The sequence below is a fragment of the Trematomus bernacchii genome, unplaced genomic scaffold, assembly GCF_902827165.1.
Source record: "Trematomus bernacchii unplaced genomic scaffold, fTreBer1.1, whole genome shotgun sequence".
In the NCBI taxonomy this organism is placed as follows: domain Eukaryota; kingdom Metazoa; phylum Chordata; class Actinopteri; order Perciformes; family Nototheniidae; genus Trematomus; species Trematomus bernacchii.
In genome coordinates, this window is record NW_022987910.1 from 1,147,325 (window position 1) to 1,164,436 (window position 17,112).

The 17,112-nt window shown below is 39.8% G+C and overlaps 1 protein-coding gene across 4 annotated transcripts in view; it reads left to right on the forward strand.

The window, feature by feature from the left end:
* The window catches only part of LOC117470345 (cytoplasmic dynein 2 heavy chain 1), a 112,430-nt gene extending 97,349 nt beyond the window's left edge, over positions 1 to 15,081 (forward strand). For all 4 annotated transcript variants that reach the window (XM_034115089.1, XM_034115092.1, XM_034115091.1 and 1 more), the window contains 8 exons: positions 1,338 to 1,454; positions 3,641 to 3,748; positions 4,285 to 4,386; positions 9,290 to 9,379; positions 11,661 to 11,770; positions 11,852 to 11,933; positions 13,030 to 13,146; positions 14,266 to 15,081. In XM_034115089.1, coding sequence (XP_033970980.1) covers positions 1,338 to 1,454; positions 3,641 to 3,748; positions 4,285 to 4,386; positions 9,290 to 9,379; positions 11,661 to 11,770; positions 11,852 to 11,933; positions 13,030 to 13,146; positions 14,266 to 14,427 — 888 coding nt within the window. In that variant the 3' untranslated portion in view covers positions 14,428 to 15,081. The remainder of the gene's footprint in view (positions 1 to 1,337; positions 1,455 to 3,640; positions 3,749 to 4,284; positions 4,387 to 9,289; positions 9,380 to 11,660; positions 11,771 to 11,851; positions 11,934 to 13,029; positions 13,147 to 14,265) is intronic.
* The last annotated feature ends 2,031 nt before the right edge of the window (positions 15,082 to 17,112 follow it).

Here is a 17,112-nt window from a genome sequence, read left to right on the forward strand (position 1 = left end):
CAGTGGGAATGACCCAACGCGGGTCATCAGGGTCTACAGACACAATGCATGATGTATACGTGCATAATGTATTTTTGTGTTGAATGCAAATGAGTATAAGTATTAACTAGCAAGTGAAAATGTATCATCAGGGTAGCATGCAAATTAGATTAGATTAAAATAAGGTGTAAAACAGTATTTTACAGCTTACTTATAAATGAGCTGTCCCTGAATGGACTATTGTTCTTTGAAAGCCCCATTTGGTATATGGGTATAATAGCATCCTTGCTTATGTTTTCAGAGCCCATTAGATGTTTGTTTTAATTGAACACCATCTTGACTAAGACCATGAGAAATTGTCCCAACTCTAAACCCTGAATCACAATCCTGGATGACATTGAACAAAAGTAAAAGCTTTGAGTGGACTGCACTGAGTGTTATTTTAGTGGTACTACTTTTCACATTGACATTGTCTAGAATGCAGTTGCTGTTTTGTAGTCATGGTTCAGAGAAATCCCTGTATATTTAAAACTCAACATATTTCAAATCTCCATCCTCAGCTGCACACTTTTTTAATGCTGTCATGGTGAAGTTCTAGATTAGCTATCTAGTTTTTTGCCCCCCACCCCCTGGCTCTCCCTTCCATACAAACACATGTATGCTCGTACACATTCACATACACACACTTCTCCCTCCTGAGCAGAGAAGATAAGGCAGGTGTTAGTAAGGAGTTCTCCTGGACCAAATGAAAGCCATTTATCAGACACTTTGCCTTGCTCACAACACACACATATAGAAATTCACACATCTGCACAAACACACACACTGAGTAAAGGCACTATCCAAGACTCTAAGCCTGAAGTGAAGCTAAGCATACTTGATTAGGTGTGTAAGGAGCAGTTAAGGGATGAGTTTGGGGTTAGGCCTTATTCACCTGCGGTATTCAAAGATATGCAACAGTGTTAACTGTCACTGGAGAGTGTAGCCACAAGGTGTCAGTGACATGTTATTACTTTATCTTAAAAACTAATAGTAGATTCCTTTTCTATGATCATTTATTTCGGGTAAAGTTAGAAAAAGTATATATTTCTTGTTATTAAATTCAAATTTTTCACAGAAGACACATTTGTATACATTTTGAGCTTCTTTTAAACCATTTATCACATCTCTATTTCTACCTTTATGCATGCTTCATAAACATTTGTTTTTGGCCAACATTTTACAACAGACCCTGTATCATAAACAAATACAATCCTCAAATGACTAATTTGTAATTTGAAACAAGTACCTCATTGTCCCTTATACAGCACCTTTGCTATATTGAATAACTGTTGTGTTTATATTTGATTGACCCACAGGTGATTTCCCAGTTGCGTGTCCTGAGCCGCTCTGTAGCCACAGGGTCAAAGTTCGACAGGGAGCTCTGGTCCAATGGACTGTCGCCCATCCTTCACTTGTGGAAGAAACTCAACCAGGTCAGTTTCCGTATTTTCAGTTTATCTTCCTCACATGTTTTATTCCTTTACTTTAACTGCCAGTAAAATATCTCAGTACTTCTTTCCCCACTGGTTAACATGCCTGAGGTTCATACGATGTACCCTACCTCTCTGAAATGACTAATTTAATTTCAATGTCAAAACCTCAAACTCTAAAATTGGTAAATTACATCATACTGTATCTTATACAATTTTTTCATTGAACTGATAGTACCTGCTTGGTATTTAGTTCTTCTCAGGCTTTTACAGTTCTATGCTAGTCTTTATTGGTATGCAAAAACATATTCTTGCATTGCCCGCACTGCCCATGCAGCAGCAGCTAGTCTAAATTAAAAGCTGTGAAAGCTAATTGGAAATTAGCAGAGTCTAATTGAGGAGTGTGTGTGATAGCCACTGGCTTGCCTCGTCAGGCTGCACTGCTGTGTGCAGTTGCTTGGAGATTGGCACCTTTTCAAATCAAAAGGACATCCACCTCTACATTAAATAATTTAGCCTCCATATTCCCGCTCTCTCTCGTTCTGCCTGTCTTTTATTCTCTCTCATGCTGTAAATCACACACACTTTCCATCAGGGTTTTTTCTCATTGGCACCCTCAACCTCTCTCTTTCTCTCTCCTTCTCTCTCCTCCTTCTCTGTCTCTCTTTCAGTCCACTGCAGCAGAGTTGTTTTGTACCCACTGAGAAGAAAAAATGATTGACTGTGTTAATTGTTGCCATTGTATCACCAGCTAGCTCCCCATACTGTAGATCACAATCTGCCTCTGACTGCTTTCAATTAACAGCCCATTGTCGAAAGCTAACACTCTACGTTTGACCATCAGCGGGTGTGTTCTCCTGTATAGCGTGTGTGTGTGTGTGTGTGTGTGTGTGTGTGTGTGTGTGTGTGTGTGTGTGTGTGTGTGTGTGTGTGTGTGTGTGTGTGTGTGTGTGTGTGTGTGTGTGTGTGTGTGTGTGTGTGTGTGTGTGTGTGTGTGTGTGTGTGTGTGTGTGTGTGTGTGTGTGTGTGTGTGTGTGTGTGTGTGTGTGTGTTAAATGTTCAACCTTGTGTGCGTCTCTATAACTGTGCCCTTGCATGCTTTTGTATGAGTTTGTATGGCCATGTGCATTTTGGTGTCTTAAACTGTCTGTGCAGGATTTTGTACGGGTGAAAACATGAATGTATTTATTTTGTGTATTGTTTATCTAGTCTGGGACAATGTTAGAAGCATGAGACAGCAGACTGGTTATTTGGCTGTTAAGTTGCATTTTTGAATAGAGACAATAGCAGAGCTGAATCCCACCCTGCCAGCTTCTTCGTCTCATTTATCTCTCGTCTATCTCTCTCTCTCAACATGTTCATTCCTCCATCAAACAGTCCTACCATCTTTCTCTCCCTCTCTTTCCTCCTCAGCTTCGATCTGAGTTGATGCGAGGAAAATACAATTGGATGCGCAGAATGTCATATCTGCAACAGAATACAACAAATGATCATTGTCTGTGCCTATTGTTTATTTAATATGTTCTTTACGTACACAACAACAAACAGGAACACTGGGTGTACTTACAGTAAATCTTTGTGTTCACTTCTGTAAACAAATGTTCCCCCTGGTTGGCACTGCAGAGAGAGAGAAAGACAATTCCCCATTTTGGTACTTCTTGTTATTCCTGTGGAAGAATTAAGAACGAATTAATTTAGTTTATGTGTGTTGAGCTAAGGAAATCCACAGGGAAGATATACAGTGGTAATGGAGGAACTCATTTAAAAGAAAAATGATAGCATGCTGATGCACAGCGGCAGTTACAAAATGCAATAAACGCCTTACTCTACATGTGAATAACATCATGTTTGTGCTCCTGTGAAGCGACCAATTTAGGTAGCCTGAAGTTTATCAGTGTTCCAGCCGTAAGAGGGACATAAAGCAATTCTAGGACAATTGATCAATATTATTCAACAATCTTTCAAGCGTCTATAGCCAAGGGAAAAATATCTATAGCTCTCAGTTAATTAGACTGAGGATTGTGTAATTATTTGTAATGCTTTGTCTGTGGAATAAAACATCTCTTTCTCCTTCCATTATACAAACCTGTCCCTTTCAGTCTTGGAAATAACATCTTTAAAGGACTCTAGCTATCTTTCTATCCTGTCAATAAACTGATATGTCTTTTTATGTTCCTACTTTCTTTCAGGGTTCTTCTCTGATCCACCAGAAGGTGGCCCCACCCACAGAAGGCCAGGGGTCCCCGGTCCTGTCATTCATCACTCTGGAGCAGTTCAACGCCATCCGCCTGGTCCAGGTGGGTCCGATAAACTGTGCTAACGTTATCTCAGAAAAGATTGCTACCCCTGCATTACATTGCCTAAAAAGGAAAAAGAAAAGTTCTCATAGTGTGTTGTTTACTGAATTTGACTCAACGCTCTTATCAAATAACATTTGGCTTGTACCTAAAATATTAAAGAGATGTGTATGTTAGAATGATAAGAGTTATGGTTCGTTAGCTTCATAAAGATGCATGAGATAAGTGCGAATCATAAACAGTGAGACAAATGTAATTCATCTTCTCCAGTGTCTTAGCAGCAGTCTGTATTTAACTTGTTATATAAACCACAGGTGCATATATACTGAATACTCTCTTTAACATCTTAGAATGTCTTTTAAGAGAGCTAGGTAATCAGATGAGAGAAAGAAGCCCAATCAGTCAATCAAAGGGCCTGTCATAATGAACTACTGTAGTTAACAGCAATTAAATGGAACAATGTCAAATCAAGCCCCAGGTATCACTGCTCTAAATATTGGCACAGTATGTAAACTAAACTGTAAGTGTGGTCACAGAGCATCCACCAATCCCTGGCTGCACTGAGCAAAGTCATCAGAGGGACCCAACTGCTGACTCCTGAAGTCCAGAAACTGGCCACCGCCCTGCTCAATCAAGAGGTAAGAAAGGAGAAAGAAGACAGGGAGTAATCATACATTGAAACACATAGAATAAGCATTTTCACATGTGTGAGGTGAGTCACTTTCTCTGCTGACTGGTTTTGAAGGAGGAGGGTAAAGCCTTCATACTGTGCTGAAGTTGAGACCACATGAGAAGGCATACATACTGAACATTACAGAGAGCTGACTTGTAGACATCTAGCAAACATTGCAGGTGTCCTGGTGTGTGTCCCCGGGCTGCGATGAAGACAAAGGGGATATGATGAGGTAGAGCGGGAGAGATGCACAATCAACCTTTTACTTCTTCTACGTGTGTAATCTCCTGAGAGCAGCCTTGGGCAGAGTTCCCTCTTCACGGCTCTCCTCCTCTCTCTTTTTCTATTAATCACCATGTCTTTAGTCTCATCCCCTTCTCTCTCCACTCTTCTCTCTCTATGTGTCCCTCTCTTCCCTCTAACATATCACATACCACTGAAATGTGTTAGTTACCAGGTAGGTTGTTATAGAGTTGAAATCAATCCCACAAAATGGAGTGTTTTTTCAATATAAAACGCGGAATATAATAATAATAATAATAATAGATTTATTTTGTTAGCGCTTTTACAGGTGCTCAAAGACGCTTTACAGATATAGTGAAAAGAAAAGAACAACAAATAAATATATATAGTTAAAGTTAAAGTCAAATAATACAAAAACAATCACACATTAAAAGCCAGATTGAAGAGGTGAGTTTTTGTGAGTTTTTTGAATATGTATGCAAAACCATGAATAATCATAATCAGAAACAGGTTTATTACCAGGTAGGTTTACACGTACGAGGAATTTGAAGATAATGCAGGTAACTAAAAGACACTGAAAAAAATGTTTGATTTCTCTGTTTCTTTGAAGTATCCAACCATTGCCACAAATGAGGACACATCGTAGTGCATTCTGACTGACCTGCTCTTGTAACTACTCAGTATATGAAACAGATGAGCTCTCATTCCTGTTTTACAAGTGTATAAATGTCCCCCTGCCTTTTAATTGAGCTGGTAAAAGACTTCCTGTGACCCAGTAGGAGTGAGCAAAGCTTTTGTTCCTTGTGATCATTTCTATGACCCATTTTTTAGACATTCTCTCTCTTTGTGTTGCGAATAATCAAAATGCTGCATTTCAATGAGTTGTTTTACTAATCAAATACATGTATTTGTTATGCATTTGGTGTTTTGTGGGGCAGTGCAACTTTGTAGAGTTTGACTATAGCCTGTTTAAAAAAGAAATCAGACCCAGATAACAGTGTGTTGAACAGAAATTGCCAGTAGTATCACGAAACCTTGGAAAAAAGGAGCAGTTGTCACCTCTTGTTGATGCTGTCGTATATTCTTGCAGTTCAGAAAATCCTTGACTTACATCAGATTTACTAGCAGCTGAATTGAGAACGTGATGAACGTGAGAAACCGGCTCGAGATACACTTTTTGTTATATTCCATGGAATGCTCTTAACATCCCGATAGCAATGAATATCTTAAGTGCTTTGACAAAAAATCCATACAAAAATGTCATCTGTGGAAGCCGTAATACTGTAAAAAGCACGACCAATCATTTTAGCCGGCCCGGCTAAAATAACTGGATGGCCTACCTGCCTGTCAGCCTTCCATCTGTGCACAAACTTATCTCGTGCCCTCATTGGTCACGTGTGTGTTGGAGGAGGGGCTCTGTAAGGAAGTGGCAGATTTTCTCCGGTTGTGTATTTTCAAATTCTAGCGATCTCGAGCCGGTTTCTCAAATTTACCTACCCCACCTTTAAGTAAATGTGTTTCTGTGGTTATGGAGAATGTATTTTTTATTATTTGATTGACTTCAACCACTAATTCTATAGTCGGTATAAGACACATCAGCATTATTATTGTCACATGAAGGTAACGCCGTGGTCTTGCAGCTTTGGGTCACCACTCAGTACTGCACAGCTCAGAGCTATATGATAATCCTCCATTATCTATCAGAGCAGAATTTATTTGATGACCTTTCATAATCTGCAGTTAAATTGTAAAGTCTAGATTGATTCTGTAGATAATGACATTACATCCTGGTCCATAACACCTTCGCAAACAAAATAAAAGAGAGCTAAGTTATGTCTCATAAATCTGAATCCCATCTTTTTACTGTATGCTAAATACCATTAATCCCATGCCGTTATATTGCAATAAAAAACATACCTCTTTTTTCTACTAATTCATTGGCCTTTATGAAGTCCATTTCCTCAGAATAATTACATTAAATTCTACATGTGTTAACAGATGGTTGTCACTGCTCAGTCTACATTACATTAGATGTCTTACCAGAAATAACATGAAGTAAAATGACTCTGCACATCGCGGTCTCCAGCCATGTTCCATTATGTATTAAGTGTCCGTTTTAACCAACCATCTCTGATTAGCCCAGTTCCAGCCACAGAAGAGGAACAGGATGAGCTGCTGAAGTGATTTATCTATTTGGAAAACGGACCATTTGGGGTTGTGTAATATTGTAAAAGTATAGCAAGCACATCTCTGGAGGGCTCAGCTCCATTGCCCCTCTCCTGAGCTGTGCAGTAAAAAATAATTAGATACTTGGAAACTACCCAAGCATCACAAGAAAGTTGTAAGCAGCGCTGAAAAGAGAAATAAATATCAGCACTGCCTTTCGTCAGTGGAAAGATCATTAATATCGAGACATGATGCAGAGATGGCTTTTTGATTAAAGGTTCAAACATCTCTAGGATCAGTAATTCTTTTAAGTGCTAGTTGTAATAATTGGTATGTCAATTCGTACTTTTTTACGTAATTACCAAAGTGACGTCCAAGCAAATAATTGATCAAATTAATCTTCTTATTTAAAACTTGTATTTGACAGCAAGCCCCACCAGCTACTTTAAAAATGCAGTTACCTCTGAGACTGGATTTGCATTAATGAAATGCTCAGGCAACAAACTGCTATGCGAATGCAGGAAGTATTCCTTGATTTCTTCATTTCTTACAAACTAAAGAGAGCTCACACCTGCTTAGTCTTTTCATTCGTTTTTTTTAAGTCAACAATCATTTGGTCTGAAAACAGATCTTTAGATGTTTATTTTCACAAAAAGCTGCTTAATATTAAAACAAAAGTTTAATCTATACTCAGATAAGCTTTTTGTGGGTGTTAATATCTCTGGAAGTAAATGTGTCTTCCATTATCCTTAACATTGATCAAAAGAAGTATAACAAATATTAGCGAATTTCATTGATATAACGTTAATCTGCCCACACATTTCAAATCAGTTAGACACACACACACACACACACACACACACACACACACACACACACACACACACACACACCACACACACACACACACACACACACACACACACACACACACACACAACACACACACACACACACACACACACACACACACACACACACACACACACACACACACACACACACACACACACACAGCAGGAGAGTCACTGAACAGTTGACTTGCAGCTGAGAGACATGCAAGGACCCTTTTAGTTCCATTATGAATTTTCAAGCTTGAATAACATCGAATTTGTAATCCTTAATATCCCACTGTGAGGATGTGTGCTAATGCGTGAAGAGAGTATGTTCTTTGATCTCTGTTTAATAATCTCTAACCTGTTTCTGAGTTAACGCTTGTCTCCTGGGGAAATGTTTTCTTTTGCCACCTACACACAAATAGGATGATGAATTCTTTGAGCATTTCAAAACAACACAAATGAGTGTTTTGTAAACTGCCCCCTCTTTGTTCAAGGTTAAAACTACTTAGTAAGCATGTGTAAAGATGGTTGTTATTGTAAAGGACATTGACTGTAGTCTCGTACATTAGCCCATCCTTCCTCATCCAAACATTTTGCTGCACTTTAAAACATTGCTTTGGGTTCTGTTTTATAAAATGAACAATGCTGCCTCGAAAAAACAAGTAATTGTTTTTTTCTGTGGAGGTTTGTTTTGCCAAATCAGTGAGGCACTGTACTTTAAGATTTTACAATGTTCTTTTAAAACAGTTCCTGTGTGAGACAATGGGTAAACAGACTTAATGATTTAAAGGAATTGTACCACGTACTGTACTAACATGATGAGCCAGACCGAAAACCACTTCTGTGTTTGCATCTCAGTCTTTAGTCACTGAAGTTTTGTATAAGCATTTATTTTGTGATAAGCCGAATATGTATACAGTAAAACAAGCACTTACAATATTTATTCATCTGCATATCTGCCACCTCTAACCCTTTACCCAGGGAGATGAAAAAGAGATCTCGCCTCTCACACCACAGAAGAAATAGACATTTTGTTTGCCAGAGCACAGTGGCAGTCCAGCCTGGGAGTGTGTATGAGCTTTAGCGGCTAAACCACATGTTTAAATGTGTTAGGTGACCCCGCAGGGTCCAGTGTCGTCAGGTTTATCGAGGACATTTTAGCAACAGTGGCAGCCCTATAGTGATAGAGAAAGAGGGAGACATAATCTCACTGAGATTTGGAGACTTTATTTAGCACTGTTTGTGGTTTATGCCATCAGGAAGCATCACAACTAAGTGACTTCTAACACTGCACTAGCAACCTAATTAAAATAACAGGCACAAAACAAATCAAGTGACTCTTTCTGCACACATTAGCTACTTCTCCTGGAAGAATATCTCCAACAAAGCTCAGTGAGTCTGCAGTCCTGCTGTTGAGGCTCTTTGGGTTGTCAGCAGCGTTCAGTAAGTGGTGAAGAGGCACGTTCAGTCAACAACACAGCAGCAGGACCGAAGCACTGCAGGCTTACTGAGAGTCCACAGCTAATATGGTTGACTATTTTGCTGACATCATGTTTTGCGTTTTATCATTATGGCTTTGAATAAACATTCTTCTTCTTTATCCCTTTACCTCTGTTTCAGTGTCCTTTAACATGGCAGACTAAATGGGAGGGACCAGAAGAGCCAATGCAGTACCTCCGAGCTGTAGTAACCCGGGCTCTCGCCATACAGGTAACAAAACAAACTGTACTCTCATCTCTCCCTTTCTCTGAGTTGTAATGGTACAGTGCATTTTATTTTTGATGGAACCTTAGAAGACACTATTATGGGGAAAAATGTCATATAATCATTAATCATCATGTGATCCTAGTCATGGTTAAGTTGAGTGTCATTCAGCAGCTGAAAGTCACACAGGCTTGCTTCTATCAGAGGACTTGTGGTAACATTTGTGAGCGATAACTGGTAGTCCTGATATGTTTCTGGCGACCTAACTCCTTATTAAAAACCCAACAGCCCCTGGCAACCCTCTGTTCTCTCACAGGAATTAAACTCAAGAGGCATACCAGTGTTTTAATCAGCATTAGTACACTGATTAAGACATGTATTTAAATCCATCATGCATTAATACCCTACCAGGAGCCATTTGTGATTCATATTACACAAGGGGTCTGTAGTCACAAAATTGTAAAAAATATATATTTTCACCTCAGATAAACCTGTTTTCTGGTGTTTCATTCAAAAACTAAATCGGATCATTATATAGAAGCATGAGGTCCGGTGAAGTGTTTGCCCTGGTTCTGGCTGAAACTCCTCTCAACTGTCTGACTGTACGCCTACTTCAATATGTTCTGGCAGACTAGAAAACACACATGCTCAGAAATTATTTATTTCATGTGAATTTGATGCACTTCGTTATTCATGTGGGCGAGCATCGCTGCCTGCGTGTGTCGGTCTGCCTCCCCATCTGTTTGTGTGTCTGCCTGCCATCTCTCCTTTCTTTCTGTCTACCTGCTCTCCATCTGTCTCCCTGTGTATCTATCTGGAGGCTGCACTGTCCTTAGCTGTCTATGCCTGCCCATCAGCACTGAGTGATATCTCTGTTAGCAGTGTGTCTGCGTCCTGTTAGCTAATCAGCCTAATAAAGGCTGTGTGGAGCTGCAGAAGAATAAAGAGCTAACAGCGCAGCAGAGCACCCCAAATGAGCAGGCCGACCTTGAAAACACTGAACTGCTCACACACACACACACATAAAGAATATGCACACAAATGCTATGCATAGCAGGACACGCTGCCTGGCTGTCTTATTAATACCCAAAATACTCTGAGCATGTCTGCCTCTCTGTGTGCGTGACTGTGAATCAGTATGAACTTGCATTTATGCATTTTTTTGACATAATGCTCATCCCAATTTATCTCGTAAGACAGTGAAGACTGATGCTGTGCTACAAGGGAATACATTTATAATAAAGATTGGATCAGATGTGTGTCTCTACTTCTGCCTCTATTTGTCAGCATTTCTCTGAAGCTGTCCTCCAAAATCCTTGAGTCGTTACGGTGTGACAGAGAAACACGCCTACTGTTAAATACAATGCAAATAAATGGCCCAGAATAGATCAAAACGGAAATATTATGTCAACTCTCAAGGCTTAAATCTGACCACTAAAGCCATTCAGGCTTATTTATATCAAGATAAGCTCGCTGGTAAGGACAATGAGATCAGCTATTTTGCATCTCAGTAACATTTCCCCCCCCCCAAAAAAGGAAAGCGTACAAAAGACGATTGTTGTGTTAGATATGGTATCAGTCCTGAGCTAGGCCTTTGACAATAACTCGTTTTTGCAGTGACACAGAAGGAGGCTGCTTACACTATCAGAGCAGATGTGTTGTATAAGGAAGACTGTACACACTGTACACACATCACACAGATTCATACTGCATGTGTTGTCTTTGTGTGTGTGTGTGTGTGTGTGTGTGTGTGTGTGTGTGTGTGTGTGTGTGTGTGTGTGTGTGTGTGTGGTGTGTGTGTGTGTGTGTGTGTGTGTGTGTGTGTGTGTGTGTGTGTGTGTGTGTGTGTGTGTGTGTGTGTGTGTGTGTGTGTGTGTGTGTGTGTGTGTGTGTGTGTGTGTGTGTGTGTGTGTGTGTGTGTGTGTGCCTCTTTGTAACCCTGTTTATCTCTCATTAACAAACACACACTGACTCAAATAGGAATATGATGATCTTTCCACTCACAGATCGATGTTCCCTCTCAAAATGTACTTTCTGAATTGTTATAAACTATTGTGGTCATGAGAGGGCGAAGATTTAGAACGAATATTTCAAGTTTTGAGAGCCGGTTCTATCTGTGTCAAATGCCACTAATTGAACTGAAGAAAATGTTATCTTGTATTGATCTGCTGAATGTTTTGGCTCCCTTCTGTGAGACAAATACAATGTCATGCCTGATTGATGTGTTACTGTGTATTATTTGCTAGGTTTTTGGTTCATTCATGTGTGTTGTATTCTGTGTATCCAGAGCTGGGTGGAGCGTGCAGGCAGACAGGCTCTTCTATCAGACGCCCTGGATCTCTCCGAGCTCTTCCACCCTGACACCTTCCTCAACGCTTTGAGACAGGAAACTGCCAGGTGACACTGAATGCTAGTCGATTTGTGTGAAAAATAATCAGTGCTGAAGTTAATACCATCTTTTCTTTGTTGTGGTTTTAGATCCATGGGTTGCTCTATGGATAGTTTAGTGTTTGTGTCGTCATGGAGGAGTCCAATTGCACACGCCAAGCTGCAAGTCAAGGTACGACAAGCTCACACTCTCCTACAGATCATGCATGCAGACAGCAGGCACACACAACATAACAACACTTGGAGGAGGAAGACTCTTTTCAGTGATAATTGGAAAGAAATTAAGTGGTAGACTGCAAGAATAGAATACAAATGCACCTAAAGGAGAGAAGCAAGTGAGTACGACTGCTGCAAATCCATTAGAGACCCTGGTGTAATATGCTCTCTTCATGGATTTAATGGACACCAAGTCATACAATAAAAAGAGCGAGTGTTCACTTTGAACAACTCTCAGTTTTACATTTGCATGCTCTGATTTAACGGGGATATAATTGTATTGTCTACAATTTAAATACTCTTTTTCTAGATGTCCTTTTTTATTGTTGCCAATGAGAATTGGCATGGCGTGACGTGCACTTAGTGAACATATACAAAGAGAGAAGGGAAGGGTTTCGGGGTGGTTAAAAGGAGACTGCAGCTGCAGGGAGGGAAGAGGAATACTCAGACATCTGACAGGGAAAGTGAAAGGGGATAATTGTTGTAAAGCAATGAGCTCTCTTACGCACAAGCACACTCACACACACACACACACTCACCCACCCACCCACACACACACACACTCACCCACCCACCCACACACACACACACTCACCCACCCACACACACACAATGCTGCTTTTCTGGGATTAGTCTCTCGCTCACTCTCTTGCTTATCCTTGCCCAGGTTATGGTGATCTAGTAGTTGTCTGTGCATGTCTGACTTGACGCCAGAGTTCCCTTTATAGTCTGCTCTTCTGTGGAAAGTCCCTGAGTCACTGTGCTGAATTCACTCATATAAACACTCATGTACAGTGTGTACAACATGCTAGTTCATCTTTTCTCTCAAGCTGTACATGTAGTAACAAGCATTCTTCTTTTTTATTTGTGTATCTCTTTACATCTCACCAGACTTTTTGCTATGTCATTCATAGTTTAATATGCTGCTTATAATCCTTCCTCTCTTTCCTTTCTTCTCTGCTCATTTTACAATCACTTTGTTCAATTGCTGTGTTCATGTGTTCCTCTGCCTCTCCTTGCGCCTCATGCCTCCTCTTGTACTCCTCTTCCAGGTCGGGGGTCTCCAGTTGGAGGGTTGTAGTTTTGACGGTGTTCATCTCTGTGAGAATCAACACGACTCTCCCAGTGTGTCCGCGGTCCCGCCCTGCTACATGGCCTGGGTGGCACAGGTGTGTGTTTGTCTTTCAATCAGGATCAGATCATGTTTATTGCCAAGTATGTTTACACACACACGGAGTTTGCTTTGGTGTATAATGGTTTATACATCAATATCGTAGGGGGAGTTAAGTTGTAAAAAGGGAGAAACCAATTCTAACAACGATTTAAAATAACTATTATAAAATCAGATAAAAGAAATATGTTTACAAGAAATATACATATCCGGTAAATACTGTCAAAATATGTGCCATACAGTATATAAGAATTTAAAGCAACAGCAACATATTTTAACCTTTGACATTCAAAGGTGTTTGAAACATGGAAATGGGATGATGACTTAATCTAAAGAACCAAATATGTGGTTCTGTTCTACAGTCTGATCGGTCATGCAACAACATATAGACTTTGTGTGAATGCTAAAGGGCGGTTTATCTATTTAATATGAAAGTCATGATTAAATAAGACGTATTCAGGATGAAGCAGTTGTCCATGGCAGAATACCAAACATGTGTGCTCTTACAGGGAATCTTTGGAGATACATTCATTGATTCGGGTTGAAGCCATCTATAATGTTCAGCTTTCTGGTTTTTCTGATGATAATAACAAAAATATATATTTTTTAATTAGACTTAAAATATGAGTTTTGAAATATACTGTATATCGTTATATATATTTAGATACTTATGTCTACTAGTTATATAAATATGTGTTAATAATGGGCACCATTAGGCTCCAGCTGTAGAGGGAAGGCTGATAGTCTTTAAATAGACAGGACAAATGGGTGGTCTTGTTTTAGTTGGCGGAAAGCCTAATGTTTACCGACCACATTTTCTGTTACATTATTTCAGGCAACATTTGACACATTATTTTGGACACTTGATAGCATGATCAGAATAGTGATTTTTTTTTTGGGTTAAACAAAGCAGCTTCTCTATGCCCACTTTTGGGGAAATGTGCTGACCTCCTCACCTCGCCTTACCTCACCTCAAGTGGCTTCAGAAAAGTGAAATCCAAGAATGTGCCACTTCAGTTAGTGTGTGTAACACATCAGTTTAATACATGTTAACTACTTGCATTTTCCGTCATTTTGCATACAGTCATTAATTGTTGTGTTCTGTGTTTGGTCCCAGAGCTCTGCTGCTGACTCGGCTGCTTCAGAGGAGAGCATCTGGCTGCCTCTGTACACGAGCTCAGAGAGGGTGAAGGTGGTCACACACATCTGCCTCCCCTGTGGAGTGAACCCCAACCAGTGGATTCAGACTGGAGCCGCTCTGTTCCTCAAACAACAGTGAAAGGAAGTAGGATACACACATAGAGACCCTAACAACAGAGGACTGTGTGAGCACTGTAAGCCTCAGATGAAGATGATGTTGGCATGAAAGGCAGATTCACTGGGGCTTCAAATAACAGGAACAATTATTACCGCTGCAAAAAGTCAGGCTCTGACGCTGACACCATCGTTTTTTTAATGAAGCACCTTAGCTTGGAGACCAAAGATTAAAACAAGCAGTTACAGTATGCCACCATTTGCATTAGATGGTACAACAGAAGTGAAAACTGCATAACTGACTGAAGTGGTTTGCTTATAGGAACACTAATACTGAAATGTAAAGCCCGTTCTTCTCCTGACAGCAAAATGGAGCAGCAGTAACATTACATAATATTAATTGAACATCAAGTAATAACCTTTGATACCTCTGAATTATCCTAATGTTAGTCTCACTACAGATATCTTATACATTTCGTAAAATAGTGTAGAAATCGTATTTATCTTCTTACTTATCTTAAAAGTTATTTTGTGTTAAAAGCTTGTGAAGAACAATATCAAATTTGATGAAATACATTTAGGATTGAATGTTTGTTTCATGGTTATTCTGTTAACTACATGTATTTTTGGACCATATTTATTCAAAATAAAGATGAAATTAAAGTCATTATTGCTGTCATTTTTTGTCTTTTACTTGCATCCTTCGAGTCAGGTGGTCTCCCTTCTTAATAGATTTCAGTTCAGCATCTATTATCAGAGTTAAGAATGTGTGTGTGTGTGTGTGTGTGTGTGTGTGTGTGTGTGTGTGTGTGTGTGTGTGTGTGTGTGTGTGTGTGTGTGTGTGTGTGTGTGTGTGTGTGTGTGTGTGTGTGTGTGTGTGTGTGTGTGTGTGTGTGTGTGTGTGTGTGTGTGTGTGTGTGTGTGTGTGTGTGTGTGTGTGTGTGCAAGCAAGACCACACACTAGCATTAGTCACGTTTGATCGACAGTAAACAATACGAATCAAAGTTCACTCTGCTTGATCTGCCACTCACTCAATTCTGCTTAAACGGGCCTTACAGGCGTGAAACCCCTCACTGTCTTTTCCCAAAGCAAATTGTGCTTCTCTCTCACACACACACACACACACACACACACACACACACACACACACACACACACACACACACACACACACACACACACACACACACACAATTCTCAAGCTCTGTTAGTCTCTAACCTCTGTGATTGGTTGTGAGTTGAGGTAGAGTGGAGTCCGTGAAGCTGTGATGGATAGCCACAGAAGCGCGAGGGAGTGTGTAAGATGTTTGTGTGCGGTTGTGCATGAATGCAACCAAGAGCATCAAATGTGATGGATGGCTTAATTAAGCATTTCTCCCTGTATCTGCTTTTTACCCACCTTTGTGTTTATGCAGTTGTGCAGATGTATGGAGGATATCTGTGTGTGCACTCTTCTGTGAATGTGTGTTTTTGTGGAGACGGGGAGAAAGGCTTGAAATGAGGGCGGAGCGAGTATTGTGTGTGCACTGCAGTGTGACAAAATGGGAATGAAATAGAACACCAGGTTTAAAAAAAAAAAGAGAGGATTGGATTTCGGCGAAACACGGCCCTCTGGGTCAGAGAGCGAAAGAGAGACAGAGCGGCAGAGGCGAAGAGGAGAGGGAGGGGAAGATGCAGGGAGTGAAGGAGCGAGAAAATGGCAATAAAACCCGTGTGAGAAAATTGTAGAGAAACAAGTTGTTAAGAATGACGCCGAAGACGTTTGGAGGAGAGTTAAAGGGGTGGAGCTGGGTCTCTCTACCCGATCAGACAGATGTGCTATATGGAGAAATGAACACGAGGCAGTGGTGGACAGTAACTAAGAACATTTACTCAATTTGACTACTTAAGTACATATTATACATATACATTTCAGAAGCACATTTTTTACTTTTTACTCCACTATATTTATTTTACAGATGGATTTACTAGTTACTTTATAAATTCAAATTTTGACTTAATAAAATATAATTATTTGGTACAGATTAAACCATCCAACATTATATGTTAGTATCTAAACTCAGAGTGGGTTCAAAATGTATTGCCTATGTTTTTTGGTAAAAAATATTTCCCTGTACTTTTACTCTGAATACTCAAAGTACATTTCCTTAATTTATACTTAAATACTTTGACTTAAGTATCATTCATGATGCAGTACTTTTATTTATTTTTACAGTGTGGTATTAGTACTCAAGTAAATTACTTTTATATTTTTTCCAGCACTTACAGGAGGGCAGTGTGAAAGATCATATTGATCGTTTAGCTACACTACTGGGCTGACTTGATTGGTCTTCACCTTTTCTACAATACTAAATGACTGTTTATAAAAGAAAAATAAACATGTTTGTAAGCATGCATATTTGGTATATTATTTAAATGTTTCTGCAGGTCAAATAAACTACAAACGTATAAACCTGATTATTTTTCCTGGAATTAAGAATCCACCAAAAGCTTCTTGAAATTCAAGAGGGAGTTTTGTTGCACAACTCTTCAATAAGTGTTGATTTGACTAATCCTGCAGCCCAAGGTGGAAATTAACATCGACATCGCAGCAAACAGAAACACATGCGTCGCCAGGAGCTTGTTTCCAAGGTAATGTGTTTACAGTTTGTCTTTATCTCAAAATAGCATGCCAGGTTTAACCTATTGTGATACTTTTCTGACTCTGAT